A 17,292-nucleotide genomic window follows, 5' to 3' on the forward strand; every position below is an offset into this window, starting at 1 on the left:
TGGCAGCACTGGTATCTATGGCTGTTCTGATTCTGAGCTTGATATTGTTGATAAAATTTGAAACATTCTATTGTGTAAATTATATTGCATTTGAAATAATTCAACAATCAAATAATTGTGTTGATCCTGCTCCTTATGATACTTCTATAGGACTCAGTATTCAGTGTTTTTAGTGAAACATAGTTCAAGTTGACTGTGATATTTTGTTTCTTTTGAGGATTGTTTAAAAGCCGAAAGGTAATTTATTACACATTTTGATAAGGATTTGGAACTTTAATTAAATATGATTGATTGGTGTCCATTATATTATAAACACTTGAATCAATTTTTACAGCTTAACAAATTAGGTAAATACCTACCAAATGATTGAAATGGTTTTCTAATAATAATTATATTAATGAAAATTGGTTTATAAGTAGCATTATGTGTTATCTAAAGTGTTATCTTTGATCAAAGATTTTTTTTTCAGAATGCTTCGTGGAAAAGTGCAACACCTATTTCACTGTACATTTTTTATATCATTTATATTTTTATTTTTGGTATTTGCGGGCGCCATCAATCTAAATGACAAGGAAAAACCATATATAGATCCTTGGGAAACCTATGGCATCTATGGAACCCTAACATTGTACACATTAAGACTCTTAACATTACTTACTATACCTCAAGTCCTCTGTAATTTTGGTGGGCTAACATTATTTAATGCATTCCCAGGGAAAATTAAATTAAAAGGATCTCCACTTCTTTCGCCATTTATTTGTATAAGGGTTGTAACTAGAGGGGATTTCCCTAAGTTAGTAAGGGACAATGTAACCAAAAATATGAATACATGTTTAGATGTAGGCATGGAAAACTTTATGATAGAGGTTGTGACAGATAAAGCTATAAACCTACCTAAGCATAGAAGAGTGAGAGAGGTAGTTGTACCAGCTGAGTACAAAACTAAAACTGGTGCACTGTTCAAGTCAAGAGCACTGCAATACTGCTTGGAAGATACAGTTAATATCCTGGCAGATACTGATTGGATTGTACACTTGGATGAAGAAACTCTGTTAACAGAGAACTCAGTTCGTGGTATAATAAACTTTGTACTAGATGGCCAACACCAATTTGGGCAAGGTCTCATCACGTATGCCAATGATCACATTGTTAATTGGCTTACAACATTGGCTGATAGTTTTCGTGTAGCTGATGATATGGGGAAACTCAGATTTCAGTTTTACATATTTCACAAGCCACTTTTCAGTTGGAAAGGGTCTTATGTGGTTACTCAAGTAAGTTTTCACTATCTTTATTTTTTACAAAGCATTACAAAGATTAAAATAAATAAAAAGTCATTACAATATTTTTAAGTCCAGTAGGTACATACTTGGGTAAAAGTACATTAAGATAGTTATCAGGATATTTTAGAATTGAGTTAATTCATTCTTTTCAGAAATTTTGGGGTCAACCAAAATATTTGTATATCGACTAGCTACCGCCCGGGGCTTGTCTCGGCGAAAATATACTTCTTTTTTCCGTATCCTGTGGATATTTGGAAGAATTTAGCCTTGTATCTTGTCTATATTATTAAAGGGAACCTCTGCGCAAAATTTCAGCTATGTACTTTGTAGGTCCAAGGGTTCGTGATGGGTGTAGGTAGATGAGTCAGGAATTATCTTTTTATAATATTTATTGATATTGAAATTCATTATAAAATATCTTTCTAGGTGTCTGCAGAAAAGAAAGTATCATTTGACAATGGTCTGGATGGCTCAGTTGCAGAAGACTGTTACTTTGCAATGAAAGCTTATGTACAAGGCTATACATTCAATTTTATTGAAGGAGAAATGTGGGAAAAATCCCCATTTACCCTGTGGGATTTTATGCAACAAAGAAAACGGTGGCTTCAAGGTATTCTTTTGGTTGTACATTCTAAAGAGATACCTGTTGTTAATAAGGTTTTTCTAGCGATATCTTGTTACTCATGGGTTACACTGCCATTTTCCACCAGCAACATCTTACTTGCAGCATTTTGTCCTATACCTTGCCCGCATCTTTTAGATTTAACATGTGGGTTTATAGGTGCTGTAAATATTTACATGTATATATTTGGTGTTATCAAATCATTTCCTATACATAGATTTGGCCCTCTCAAGTTCTTTATGTTTGTTGGGGGTGCATTAGCGACCATACCATTTAATATTGTAATCGAAAATATTGCAGTGATATGGGGTGTATTAGGTAAGAAGCACAAATTTTACATTGTAAATAAAGAAGTCAAGACTCCAACAACAGTATGATTATTATTATTAGTTTAAAAGCAAAAACACAAAACAGTTATTATTTGAATGTACATTGCACAAATTACTTAATGATTATTAATTTTATTTGTTGAGTGTTGATGTATGTATGTTTAGTGTATTATGATGTGATATCATTCATTTTCATCAGTGATTGAACAATTTAAAACATGAACAAGTGATCAATCACCTATTCTTTGTTACCAAAGACTTAAAGTAATATTTTTTAGTTATGCATAATGTCCATTCTTCAAATTGTTGTTTATTTTTTATTCTTATGTCTGGGAAAATGTTGTATGTGTTTTTTTCCATATAAATTGAGATATATTTGTATTTTTGGGTGTTTAATAGTTTGTTATTGTTGTTTCTTTCTTAAATTTTGTATGTATGGGGGATTGCTTGTAAAGGAGTTTTAACTTCAGTAATGTTACATAGTAGTAAACACCCAAAGGCTAATTAATTATTACTAATTAGCTGATTTTAAAAATAAATGTGAAAGTATTATAAGATAGCACAAAATTTATATTATTTACTTAATTATGTAATCATTTAATTTTTAATTATGTAATAATTTCAATCGATTGTCAGTTTAATAACTCAGCACAGGGCCGGCCTATGGGTGGTGTGAGTGGTGCGACCGCATAGAGAGGTGGGCATCGACATACGGGGAGCGCCGAAACGTAGTCAACAATGCGCCCCCTTGGGTAATATTATTAAAAAAACCGGTCAAGTGCGAGTCAGACTCGTGCACCGAGGGTTCCGTTACTCGGGTAATTTTTCCGACATTTTGCGCTATAAATCAAAAACTATTATGCATAAAAATAAATAAAAATCTGTTTAAGAACCTACAGATAAAGCCTTTTCATATGATACCCCACTTGGTATAGTTATGTCGCTTTGAAAACTGAAACACATTTAATTTTTTTTTAATGATGTAACCACAAATCAACTCTAAACTGGCTCTCAAGCAATGAACATATTTGCAATAGAACTTCTCAGGGTTTAGAGAACCTTTAGACCTGAGGCCCATCCCTAGTCCGCCAATTAATGGTTGGAAGAAAACTACATCAGGCGGCGGCCCTGGGCTCGTGGCCCACGTGACCTTAGAGGAAAGACGGAATCGAGTATATTTTTAGTGAATATGCATATTATTTAGGACCTACCTTATCAGTATACCTACAGTTAATTATATGTTAAAAGCCTCTGGAAGATAGGATGTGTTTTTACGTGACACCAATTACTGTACCTACCATTTATGTATAAACTTAAAGGCCTTTCCACAAAAATTAAGACACGTTTATCTAAACCTGACAGATTTCCCATACAAAGACTCAAAATTTCAATTTAGGCGTCAGTTAAAACCTGTTTCATATTTTTTAGAGACGTTTGTGTTTAAGTTCTTTGAAATGCACAAAATATGGCTAAGAACATCTTGGACGAAAACAAAATTTAGAATTCTAAATATTTTTCTGTAACAATTTACTTAATAACAAAATCATTAACATTAAAACACTAACTGCAACTGATCTCAAAAAGAACTGACAGACAATTTTAGATAGAATAAAAAATGATTCAGATAAGTACAACGTTCAAAGTAAAGCTAAGTACATAATGATGTAAAAATTAATTGTTAATATGTTAGTGTAATAAAATGTGTAGTGGGAGGTCGCGTGTTCGACTCCCGGTATGACTTTGGAATTTTATAATTTCTAAATCTCTGGTCTGGTCTGGTGGGAGGCTTCGGCCGTGGCTAGTTACCACCCTACCATCAAAGCCGTGCCGACAAGCGGTTTAGCGTTCCGGTACGATGTCGTGTAGAAACTAAATGGGGCATGGGGTTAATAAAAACTGCCATACCCCTTCTAGGTTAGCCCGCTTCCATCTTAGACTCACTTACCACCAAGTGAGATTGCAGTCAAGGGTTAACTTGTATCCGAATTTAAAAAAAAGGACTAGGCCTCTATAACATTTTTAAATATAATCAATTAATCAAGAATTTGTTTTCTTAAATTAGGGTCAGACAACATTTGGGTTGCAAGGCCGCAAAATTGCAGTTAGAATGCAGTTGTTGTGCAGTTAATACAACTGCATCGCAACTGCCGACCTACTGCAAGTCTGGACTGCCTAAGGACTGCACGCGGACTGCACAGTCTGTCAGCCTCGGCAGTTGCAATGCAGTTGTGGACGTGATTAAATTGTCATGTGATCAAAACCCATAACCCAGCTCAAAGTTGAAAAGTTGAAATAAATTATATGAAAATATTTTATGTAACCACAATCCAAAAAGTTAATTTATTAGGTATGTGGTGATAACTAGTAAGACTTCTGGAAGTGGAACTATCTTTATGATAATGTTTTAATCTTTATTGATAGCGAAGTACTATAAATTTTTATAATTTCATGTTTTTTTCTACAACTAAGTACAGATTAGACCTTGGTCACCTTTTGTTAGATAATCTAGACTGTTATAACGATCGTATTTCTTGTTTTTAAACATGTTGTACCTAAGTGTAGTAAAATAGGTATGATCAAATTAAAATTGTACTTCGTTTTCGTAGAAATAAACTTATCAATAATATTATTATCAGGGATAATGTACGGTATTGTTAAAGTTTTAAACACAATTGACTAGTCATACTTAATTGTAATTTTAATATTTATACATTATTGTAATTTAAAATACCGAGATAGACCAGTGTTGTTAAGATTTCTGTTCTCATGCCTACATGTAGGATAGGTCAATTCAGGGATCAAAAAAATATGTCAATTGCTGCCCTTTGCGTTATGTGCTTATGTAATTGCTTCAATCTACTGCCAGACGACACGTCCCCATTTTAAAATCGTAGGTACATAAGCGTTATCCTTGTAGCTAATTGAATACGCCTTTTGTATTTTGTTTGATAGCTAGCCCACACAGCGAATAAGAATCGCGCGATTTTTATTCGCAATTCTGTGACACTTGCAATCATATAGAGCTGCCCGCATTGCGATTTAAAATTCGCGCGGAAAATTACAAATTTCACACGGTGCGGTTTTAAATTCGTGCGAATATTTTATGTAGTATGAAGTTGTACGGCGATTACCGCTTTCGCAATGCGTGTAGGTGAAATATCGTACGCGGAAAATAAATAGCGCGAATAAAAATCGCTGTGCGGGCTAGGCCTTATTCGTATAAAAGGAAGCATTGGTATAACGATACTGCAAGTACATTTTATATTCAGCAAAATAATGTGTCTAACTCTGTTGTACCGACAGAATCTCTAAACTGAATTGATTTTCTAAATCGAGTGCTAACCTTTTCCGCAGGGAGCATTATGAAAGAGCCCTAGATTTAACCTGTGAATTTAGAGATTATGTACGTACACCAGAATTAGCCACACAGATTAGATACTAATTACAAAGGGATAATGATGTGTATAATTAAACATATTATTGGCTGTTAAATTGGTACCTGAATGTGTTACGTAGGTAATCTATCTTATTTGAGATTTGCGTATAGTGCTCGCAAAGCAAGTACCTAGTGCAATCTGAAGTTGCAACAAGGCGATTTGCGTACGTTATAGATTATTATAGACTAAGAATTACGTAGAGGATACGTAAGCCCGGCTGAGATCTGTTCTTGTATAATACGCAGTTATACGCCCCGTGTTCACATTGGACTTGTTTTGCGCGCACTATACGCTGCGTAATAAAATAATGTAGAATATACCTACTATTGAAAATTGCGGTACTGATAGTAAAATAATGCTTATAAATATAGGTCGTTATTAATGTGCGTGATTTTAATTGATTATTTATTCGGCACCTTATAATGATAGATAATTACTTGTACCTATCGAATAAAAGTGAATGCTAATTGCATGTAATTATTGTGTTTTATTGTACTTCATTCTCAGATATTCCTTCTTTCTGTTCGTGGAAATCGGATGAAAATCCGTATAGTAGTTTTTGAGATAAGCCCGATTAGCGCGCCAGGAGGAACGGGGAAAACGTTTGTTGCGAAAATACCTTGCTAAGATAAGACAATCAGGGAAGATAGCGATGCGATAGCATTTGCTTCGTCAGGTATTCCTGCAACTCTCTTAGCTATGGAAAAACTACTCATCCTCTTTTAAGATGAACGCACTAAGATTTGGGCGATTTGGGAAGTGTGCGAGGTTTCATGAGTTTTCATATACAGAATTCTAAATTTGTTTCGTTCGGCTCGGTTAAGTGTGCGTTCACCTTTAAACTTCCGCTATACGTATCTAGAATTCCATTGATTATGTGGGATGAATCCACTGTGAGCCATAGAGCACATGTAGAAGTTATGGGGCCATAACATTTTTGCTTTGTCACGATGACCTCATTGACTGTGAAGCACGTTTAAGGAAAATCTTTGGATATCTCAAGCAAATAAGAATGATAAAGGTACTATAATAAGTAGCCAAATACCCCAGTTTAGTTCCCCAGTTAATTGGTATTTTCATCAATAAAATATTAATTGATAACCTCTGAATAAGTACATTCCGATAACGTTCTTAGTCCATTATTAAAATCCATTTTTTTTAGTTTTTTTTTTAGTAAATTTTTAGTAAAAAAAGATAAAGTTTTTTTTAGTAAACCCGTCCCGGCTTCGCACGGGTGCAATTTAGTGTTTTTAGGGTTCCGTCCCTCAAAAGGAAAAACGGAAGCCTTATAGGATCACTTTGTTGTCTGTCTGTCTGTCCATCTGTCCGTCCGTGCGTCCGTCGTGTCTGTCAAGAAAACCTATAGGGTACTTCCCGTTGACCTAGAATCTTGAAATTTGGCAGGTAGGTAGGTCTTATAGCACAACTAAAGGAATAAATCCGAAAATCATGTACGGAACCCCTTGGTGCGCAAGTCTGACACGCACTTGGCCGGTTTTTTTTATATTGTGAAATGATAATATTTGCACGCGTGAAGTAGCTAGGTATCTGTCGGAAATCTCCAGCAAATACAAAAGTACCTGTATAATCCCACACAGCAAAGTTTTTCTGTCCATAGCCTCTACATGTGCTCTGTGGCTTACACTGCATTCATCCCACATAATCAATGGAAGTATGGAGACACACTAGATACGAATAGCGGAAGTTTAAAAGTAGATGAGTAGTTTTTCGAGTAGCAAGAACACCTGACGAAGCAACTGCCATCGCTATCTTCCTTGATTGATCTTAGTAAGGTATTTTTGTAACAAACGTCTTCCCCGTTCTTCCTGTGATGTTGGCGAGATTCTGAACATTGTTCACGCCTTGGCGAATGCATTGCTTGCACCTATTCTTAAGACTGCAGCTTTTAGAGATTGCATTCAAAATACTTACCTATTCGTAGATATTCGTATTTCAGACAACCATTTGCATAAAATTTCACGAAAATATTTGTATAAAAAAATAACATCAATATCGTGTGTTATTCTTATTAGGGTAAGTGCAGGCTCTCCCTACTCTATCGAAGGCAATCTATTAAAACTTTGTGGACAACTAGCGGCTTAGATTGATTGAATAGCTTATTTTATTTGCACTAGGTAAGTACCTACATCACAGGGGAGCGATGGACACTACGGTTGAAATCTATAGACCGTACTTTGACTTAGCTTAGACTTAAGTTTCAGTTAAAACGAGACAGATTTATGGCAGCGTTATAACGCTGTCTCGCTTTAGCGGTGTCTTAAGTCTGAGTAAAGTCTAAGTGCGCTCTATAGATCTCCTACGAGTAGGTACCTATTATTCGATGACCAGCCGACTTAAAAACTTAAAAAAGCATTCTACTCACGACACTGAGGTAGGGCTGATTTAGGAGGCAGCCAGATTGGAGCAATCTAGGGTGGTACCTATACACATGGCCGCTACGCATGTCTGCCGCTCAGTAATCGGATGCATATCTGCTCCTGCCGTCCTTCTAAGATCCGACCTACTACGACATGTTAAAGAGGCTTGACCACTTGTTACTCCAAATCGGCCCTGCCGCAGTATCGTGGGTAGAATGCTTATGGTACCTATATAATAATTTTTAAATGCTTCGACTTATCCATACAAGAAGATAGGTATTTATTACCTACCACAGGTGATACCTACTGATAATGGAATCTTTAGTGTCCCAACTCGGAATGGGTATGGTAAGTAGATTAAGGAGAGACACAGTACTCCGATACCTCCCGATTCTCGTAAATGTCTAGGTACCACAACGACGCTGCCATGACTGCCATATAGTAAGGTTCTTACGCGTAAGCCCCGGACTTAGTGAGGCTGTTTTGTATGTCATAATAATATGTCGTTTTGGTGTGGTTCAAGTGGCAAACCTAAAAGGCACCATGTAGGATTTCTAAATACAATAGAATATACCTACTTAGATGATTAAGCGAAATATTAAATCGCTTCTAAGTGCTTTTAAAATGAATGAGCTTCATTTAATTTGAGGTTGATCTTTACTCCTAATGCTTGTTTTATGAGTAACATGATATAGCATTTAATAACATTATGAGCGCAGGGAGCTTTCAGAAATAAAGCAAATTGTCGGGCACCGACCATTTTGTAACTAAACTTATTGTAACTTTATGAGAAAATATTCTTATTTTCATTGGAAAAAGTGGCAAAATAGGGAGTAGAAATTTTAAAGTGGGATTACAAGATGAAGTTTAATGGCGTATCACATAATATGGAAGAGCTTACATTTACACATTCTACTTTTTTCGCTAGACCCCAGGACTCTCCCCAGGACCTCATATTTGAATAGGTACGTACCTAAATGATTGGTATAGAAATACTCACGAGTTTATTTAAATTTGTGTTTATATAAATCAGCTGATCCTGCAGCCCGCCTTGCTTGCCGCAACCATAGTGTAAAAAGAGACACAGAAGTCCGACGCCTTCGACCTCGTGGTAAATGAGGACCACTATACAACATAGGGCCCAAACTACTTAGGGCATGTTCGGGTCGCTCCTTTGTCCCGCACGTACCGCAGTCGAGTGCTTCTAGAAAGCTTCGTCGAACCTTTTTATGTAATATATCATTACCTACTCATGGCGGCGGCGAGCAAAACAGCCTCTGCTGAAGGGCCGGCCGTGCTGCCGTGCAAACCAAAGTCCACGCCATTCGTTCCCTACGGCCTACGGGCGCGCTAGCGGCGTTATTTGACAAACTTATTATCAGTGAAAGTATCCCTTAGATCAAAATTGATGTTTTATTCGTAGGAAGTAACCCAATACGAGTGCTGAGCTTGAAGGATTCCTTGCTACAATTTTTTCCATTGCTAGGCAGGTATTCTTAAGATACCTATACTTATGGTTTTTGATAGGTTACGAATTGTAAGCCTTATATTCAAACCATTGATAGTTTTGTTTATTCTGAGATTCAAACGATAAGTTATTTAATATATTTTTTATTTATCCACTACATATCAACCATTGCATAAACTGCTTTATGAAGCCTACAAATTACACAAAAATATAACTTCTGAATATAGTCAAAACGCTGCCATTACATACTTTTCTAAAGAGATTACGCGTTGGAAGCCCTAAGCATGCGTTCGTGACCCGAGAGTACGTATACCCAATATAACATCGATGTATGGCGCATGCTTGGCCATAAGTTAACTTCACTTAATTTAATAATATAGCTTGCAGTGTAGGTAATCTTTTACCAAGGGCAAATGATGGCAGTGTTCGGTATTGGCACGGAAAGATTCGGTCGGGTGTCTAGTAGACAGGCATTTCTAAAAAAATGAGTGACGCTGAAGATTGCAATGGTGTCGATGACAGTGACGCCGATGAGGGCGAAGGGTACGTTGAAAGTGTAATGTGTCAATTTTGTTTGTGCTCATTCATTTTTGTAAGGTGTCTCAAAGAGAAGTTAAGAAATCATGGAAGGCTCAAACTCTCCTGTGTATACATAGTTATGATTAATTGTATATGTTGTTAAGGAAAAACATACCTAATTGTGATAGTAAAAAAATATTGCGAAATTCCACTGACAAATTAAACGTTACGTTAGTAACAATAAACGTACATTATTATTAGCGTAAGTAGGCAGAAACAAGAAAATACCTATTAGGTACGTAAAAGCAAAGTCATATCGTTCCGATCGTCAGACGTCAACATAGGAATTTCTGTACAATTCATGCCACTTGATAGGAGTACCTATCTAGATAATGCTTGGAGTACGTAAGTAGAAGATAATATAACAATATACCTACTTAAATATAAGAATTTTCAGTTTCGTGTAAGTCGCAGAGCCATGAATATCAGTAAAATCCTTAATTTTCTGCAGAATATTATTTAAGACGTTTTTTGAAATACAATTTTCAGAATCGTTTAGCTATAATTAGGGCACTTGTCCCACCACCGACGAGGAAGCGATTAGCTGTCGACTGTTTTCTCGTTCAAAAAACGTACAATCGATGTAAGTAGGTATGTTTCCGTGCCAATAAAAGCGCACACTGTCGGCGAGAACTCTTTCGACTAGTAATTTATCGCAGTAATTAAAGCCATCAAAAAAAAATCGCTCAGCGACACTCTCGTGGCGGGCAAAACACTCGCGCGGCTTCCGCTGGCATTAAAATGTCTCGGCCGTCTATCCGAATGACCACATGAGTAATTAATGCCCACACACCCTGGCTCATAACCCAGCCATAGCTATGCCAACTACATACTCGCTTCTCGTTGCTCGCTAACCGTCGGCGGTCGGACAAGTGCCTTAATGTGGCATTGTTAACCCGAAGGTGCTAATAAAGCCTTAACTGCTTTTGGGACACCTTTACAACCAGGTAGGTACTGTAGTAGGTACAAGGTACAATAGTACATAGTTATATGCTAATTTAGTAATTTAATAAGGTCTCATTGTAATAATACTTACTTGTGTATTTTCCATTAGCTGATTAAATTGTAGGTAGACCAATGGATTGCATGAATTTCATGCTAAAATACTTATTTTAATGGTGTTTCGTAAATAAAATGAATATTCTTGATGATTTAATATGCTGAGCCAAAGTCGGAAGCGCTTCTAAATAGGATTTGATTTAAGAACATTCACTAAATATTATTTGATACTTGAAATAGCTCGCAAAGTGCAGTGATAAGTTTAAATTGGATCTTTTCTATTTGTAGATTGGCCATTGACCCAAAACTGGGATGCCGGGTTCATTTTCCTACTGACGTCATACGAGAAACGTGAGTTACGCACCAGTCTCGACCGCAAGCGTCACATTCCAGTGACGTCATTAATTGTGGCTTTCTTAAAGACGTATTTGCACGATAATTATTGTAACCCTTACATCTTTGCTTATTTGCTATAATAATATGTTTAATCTACCTTCTTATATGGAAAATATTGGCGCTTATTTCTGCTTACCTAATTTTTCTAAATAAGAACTTATGATATTTTTTGTATTGATTGCAACTTTTATTATAAACACTAATTTCGGAAAAAAAATATATATTAGCACAAAGTTTCCTATTTATGAAACACCTGTAGAACCTTTGTGTGTAGGTAGCATTCACATTAACGATCATGTACTTATGTATGGCCTTTGAAATATTATCGCTTTTAAGCTCCCTGTGCCGTTTCTTCCATTAGTTCATTAAACGTTAAAAAATTACTTTTCATAGCCTTGTTCCTAAAATAACAATAAAATAGTACCGTGTGCCATCTCTCACGTCGGCAACATTGCAACAATGCTATGTCAGAGTACTTTCATTGCGTCGTAACTCCGTTGAGACACGTAATTTGGCTGTTATCGTTCCCTAAACGACAGAAGTCTTTGTAGGAGTACGTAGAAACATAGCCTACGTCTGAACTCTGAACGCGTGTTAACTGCTTAAGTTGGAAACATAAATGAAACATAATCCGACTCGCCGCAACTTTTAGACCCTGGGGCATACCTAAGTAGAACGACAGTACTGTGACGTTCGCAATCAGTTTAGTTGGCCAACACTCTCTTGCTATCGGTTGGAATGCATTTTTGCAAAAATAATACTATAAATTCAGCCAGTCAGAATTTATGGTATTGGTACAACTGAGATTGTAATAATGATTGATGCAACTTTTCCGTAATCGACCAATCTGTATACCCTATGACGACACCCGATCTTCAGCCTTCCTCATCCAGCTATTTTTCACTACTCTCTTTATATCTTCGGTCCAACGTGCTGGAGAGTGCGTCGGATCAGGCAGCGTGTTACAAGTGTGTTTCAGGCTTAAACTGCCTCCAATTTAGAGACACGTCGTACGCACGTACGGTGCGTTTCAGAAAGCTGCCTTTCAGTCAAATATATTTATAGTACGAGAGTCAACACCGAAAACTTTTTCATTATGAAAAGTTGCATTTCATGAGAATCAAAAAAGACATGATTGTAAGTTGTAACACACATAATGTGTAAATTACTTCAAATTATAATAACTTATATAATTACTTAAACAGAATTGCTTTGATAAAGCTTTTCATTTTATTATATTATCAATGCGTAAACACAAGTCAATATTTTTGAAAAAGAGTTTATGTTGTGGACTCTTGTCGTTTAAACCTTTTGCAGGAGACAGCGTTTATTGCCCATTCAACGTGAATGATAACATGCAGACTTGTATATAGAGTTGTGCTATTTTAAAAGTTCCATGAAAACAAAAAGTTTAGATATAAAACTGTAAATATAGATACTTAACAGAACGTTAAGCTTTTATAGTAATTACCAAACAACTAAGTTTAGTTATCGAAACTAGTTACTGGACCGAACTTCCTAAGGCCTCTTTACCTTTTCTTGCTCCTTATATATTATACTTCCTGCTCTCAATATTGGGATCAAATACATTCAGCTAACAGATGAGTGTAAAAATATTAAATAACTTCTTCGAATCTCAAAAATTTAAAGAGCACCCTTGATTGGATTTTCTTCAACTTTACTTTTTCTTGTTTTCTTATGTTCTCTGTTCTATTAACGAATTCTTTTGCGTATCATTATTGGACGTAGGGTATCATCACATGCTCGAATTTTCAAACTTTGAAGCGCGACAACTATGACTCTTAACAGAATCACCTTAGGCAAACTTACCTTTTTATGCTTTCTGATCTCGATTGGTAGATACACGTATCGAATTGGTTGGGTTAACATACTAGTTAGTGTAAGCAACCCTGACTCTGGACCTAATTTCGTTACACTATGCTAAGTTAGGGCATGCTCAAAAGTGCTATGAATTTTCAGAAGCATTATGCCAAAAATATTTTCATCTTAGATTTAAGTACATAATAATTACTGTAGTATCTGTATACCTAATAGGTATTATAATGCGACACGCCCGCGCTTCTATAATAACTTTTCGGATTTTTCGTTTTAGTACGAAAATAGGTTTTGAAAAGATGAACTTTTTTGTAAATATCCTAGAAATTTTATATTTGTAGAGCGAGCGTACCTAGGATACAAGAGTTACGAAGTACCGATGATCTTTGAAATTGAAACGTGTATTATTATTTTTTATCTGCGATATCAATAAATATTTGAAATCGGCAGATACAATAGAGGCATTTAATCTCATCAAATCTCGAATTTCACACAAGCCGGCATCATACAAAATAACCTACACGTAATATTAGTCATCATTCACAATAATTTAAACTCTTATTTCCTTATCTTTTCAGGTAAGTTTGTGTCATCACCCGAATGACGCACATATTTGATAAGGAACTAGATTAATTTTGATTTTGTACCAAAATTATTGTAACAGTTACATTTTCAAAGGAAGATTATTTACTTATTTGATTCCTAGATAAAAGGAAACAGCTGTCACACAAATGTGTCGGTAAGTACGAACTCAGTGCATGTTTTATCACTATCATAGATAACAAGGTAATGGCCAATCATTAACTTCGAAGATGATAACAAACTTTTATTTGAAAGATAAAATAGGTATCTGCTAAAAAGTAAAACGTATTGCGAATTGCGACGTTCCTTTCACATGGAAATGGACATTCATTAGGTAAGGTAATTCCAGAAGAAAACCATTGAAGAGAAATCTACATTTGTTACTTTGCTCTATTTGTAATCGTTCTCGATAGAGGGGACCTCTTTTGTTACCCTTACATTAGGCAGTCGACTGGGAATAATAAAACCCAAAGGAAAATTTAAACCAAAACTTTCCTTTGTTGTATTGCTACCTATCGATCTATTGCCATTAATGGTACTGAGTTTCGAAAAGGGAATAATAGAACCAGTATGTGCCTGTTATATTATTTTTGAAATTGTACACGCATACAGTGGTTCTGGTTATTTCTTTTAAAATATCTATTAATCTATACTTAAACTTATAATAAAACTGTAACTGGACGATTCTTGCACATCATTTTGATAACTTTATTCGGAGGAAGCATTATTATAGATATAGAGCCAAAAATAGTAGGTATTATTTTATCTTTGTGTCTGTACGTCTGTCTGTCTGTACACGCTTCACGCTGAAACTAAACTACTGAACAGATTTGTCATATAACTTGGTATAGGTGGGTATAGGTAATTATAGCTAATACTCCGGGTACATAATATGGTACATAGGATAATTTTTGACCCAAAACATAATAGGGATCGTTCTGAATAGGGAATGATAAAATTTTTGTTGATGTTACTCCATTATACCGCGAAATCATTTTCCGATTTTGATAATTCTACTTTGGAAAGGTTATGGATGTTATATACGTGTCTTATGTAAAAGTAAAGCTTTAATGAATAATTCGGAGCTGAAGGATGGAATTCTTTAACAGGTACCTACCTACTTAACGAGAAATCGATGGCGATCAGTGTAATAATTAATAGCTTAGAAAAAAGCATGATACCTACCATACTAGCATATAATAGGTACCTACTACCTATTAAATACTATGTATATACATATTAAATTTTCATTCCTTCCCTATTAGTAACAGGTTCGACTTCTGTCGGTCTGCTGGTCCTGCCTAAATTTCTCTGTGCAAATCATTATGGGTTTCACGAGGAAGGTTTATTTTATATGTATTGTAATATGTATATCACATTTACCTACTCATGGAATAGTTAAACCCCGGCCGATGCCGGGGCAAGACAACTAGTTTGCCTAAATAAAAATGTAACACAGAAGAGAGTGGCTATTGGCACCTACTTAGTGTCATAATACTTAGGTACTATAATAATAATTTACTGTGCATAATCGTACGCCCACCCGACTCACATAATTAAATTAACGAAAACATAGAATTAGAAGAAATAATAACTCATATCAATAAGGACACTCGTAGGTAAAGGAGGTAGTACCTAGTACCTACGTAGAAACTTTCAGTAACGAATGGTGAAAATAGAGAAACTGCGGTGAAAATAGAGAAAAATCAACAGCTCTAACTTGAAAGTTTTAATATAACATCAGTTATTGTTATGTTTACTGTACTGTAGGTAGACAAACTACATTGCTGTTGGCTTTATAACTAATTATACATGTGCTTTATTTATAGAGTTCAAGAAATGGACCACGTCGGCGGCATGACGGCCGCATATTGCTTATTTATTCAAAAGTCCGCGGCCCACTGCCCAAATACTTAACTGGTAGCTTAGATACCTCATTGCGAAGGTGTGAAATAAAGGCATTTGTCATTTGCGTGTTACTTATTCAGTAAAATATTTATTGGACTATAATTAAAACGTGAAATATTGTTAGCATTCGAGCTATTAAGATTCCAAAGATAACATGGTATTTTTAGAGTTCCGTAACCGAAGGGTAAAACGGGACCCTATTACCATTACTAACACTTCGCAGTCCGTCCGTCCGCCTGTCTGTCAGCGCGCTGTATTTCATGAACCATAACGACAGCTTAGAGTGAAAACCTCGTAAGTGTAAAAGAAGTAACTTTTCAAGAGGAAGAAAAAACTGCGTGCTGTAACTAACAGAAGCGAGTATTTACGAAATTCTCATTTAATGTAATAGATGGCGTTACGAGTATCGAATGAACAAATTAGTCAGATCAGGATGTGCGTTGCGAGGTTTTCTTCCTAGAAACGCAATAAAATAAATTTGAGCAAAAATGCATTCCCGAGGTTTTCACTCTAAGACGACGATAATAGGTAGAGACCTGAAATTTTCACAGAATGTGTATTTCTATTGATGAACAATAGACAAACAGGTACTAAATTTCAAAATTGGCGCCAAGAAAAAAAAAAACTGTTATTTCTTATGAATGATGGTGCGGAATCCTTACAGTGCGAGTCCGAGTCGTACTTGACCGATTTTTTTTACATATTAGGTATATAATATTATTTTTAGGTATTTAAGTAGGTAACTATACTATTAGGTACTATTTGATACCCGCGAACTCTCCCGTTTGGATTTAGGGTTTTAAAAATCCCGTGAGAAGTCTTCGATTTTTGTGATAAAAAGTAGGTACCTACTGTTTGCTTACGTCATGCAAACTATCTGTATCAAGCGTCCAGATCGGTTTAAAATTAGTCGTACAAATGTTATAGACTCAGTGTGTATTTTTAAAGCTTCCTTTGATAATTTTTTAAATGTATTAATGTGTAGACATTTTCCCAGACGAGAGAAAAAAAAAGAAATCGTCCATTTACAGTTTTATTTGGATCTGTTCCAGTAATGTTATATATGTATATAACATTACTGGAACATATATACCTATGGCGTATAAAATATATGTCTGAATATTCCTAGATACAAGATAGGTACTTACTGCAATTAAATACGAGTTAACGCTGAAATGATTTTGATCCTATTCTTGAGAAAAAAATTGTAAAGTGTGTCTTCTTCTGTATGTTAATAAAGTGTATATTATAATCATAGTGTGTAATAGTGTGTATAAATGCTTGGTAAAGTTAGTGGTATTTATTTAATTAAACTTTACAATACAAGGTAAGTTTTAGTAGTTATACTTACCATTTAAGTTTAATTGTCTTTGTTGTTTACTATGGAATCGCTCCATAGAGAATAAGTCGGTTACGAGAATTAAGCTCTACCACGTTTATTTGGCTCACTTAACTACCTACTCGTTAAACGTTGC

At 35.4% G+C, this 17,292-nt stretch overlaps 2 protein-coding genes across 5 annotated transcripts in view; both read left to right on the forward strand.

Annotated features, from left to right (window-relative positions):
• LOC123866086 (beta-1,4-mannosyltransferase egh) lies at nt 1–14,009 on the forward strand. 2 transcript variants are annotated; one of them, XM_045907444.1, is made up of 4 exons: nt 1–237; nt 470–1,274; nt 1,710–1,893; nt 13,906–14,009. In XM_045907444.1, exons 2-4 carry the CDS (start codon nt 471–473, stop codon nt 13,929–13,931), a joined length of 1,014 nt encoding a protein of 337 aa, XP_045763400.1. In that variant the 5' UTR covers nt 1–237; nt 470; the 3' UTR covers nt 13,932–14,009. The 2 variants fall into 2 exon arrangements, with proteins under 2 accessions (XP_045763400.1, XP_045763399.1); XM_045907443.1 differs by lacking the exon at nt 13,906–14,009 and having other exon boundaries at nt 1,710–2,975.
• The window catches only part of LOC123866080 (eye-specific diacylglycerol kinase), a 167,027-nt gene continuing 159,617 nt past the window's right edge, over nt 9,883–17,292 (forward strand). Inside the window, exons 1-2 of one of the 3 annotated variants that reach the window (XM_045907425.1) lie at nt 9,896–10,060; nt 11,384–11,446. In XM_045907425.1, the coding sequence (XP_045763381.1) occupies nt 10,002–10,060; nt 11,384–11,446 (122 nt within the window). In that variant the 5' untranslated portion in view covers nt 9,896–10,001. Of the gene's footprint in view, nt 10,061–11,383; nt 11,447–17,292 lie in introns of all 3 variants that reach the window. The other 2 variants (XM_045907417.1, XM_045907428.1) reach the window with 2 other exon arrangements.

The sequence above is a fragment of the Maniola jurtina genome, chromosome 6, assembly GCF_905333055.1.
Source record: "Maniola jurtina chromosome 6, ilManJurt1.1, whole genome shotgun sequence".
In the NCBI taxonomy this organism is placed as follows: Eukaryota; Metazoa; Arthropoda; class Insecta; order Lepidoptera; family Nymphalidae; genus Maniola; species Maniola jurtina.

Bases quoted from the DNA above. Each gene is read 5' to 3' on its own strand.
- LOC123866086 (XM_045907443.1), top strand. From the start codon at position 471: ATGCTTCGTGGAAAAGTGCAACACCTATTTCACTGTACATTTTTTATA. The intron at 1,275-1,709 runs GTAAGTTTTCAC...ATATCTTTCTAG, and splicing joins GGTCTTATGTGGTTACTCAA to GTGTCTGCAGAAAAGAAAGT.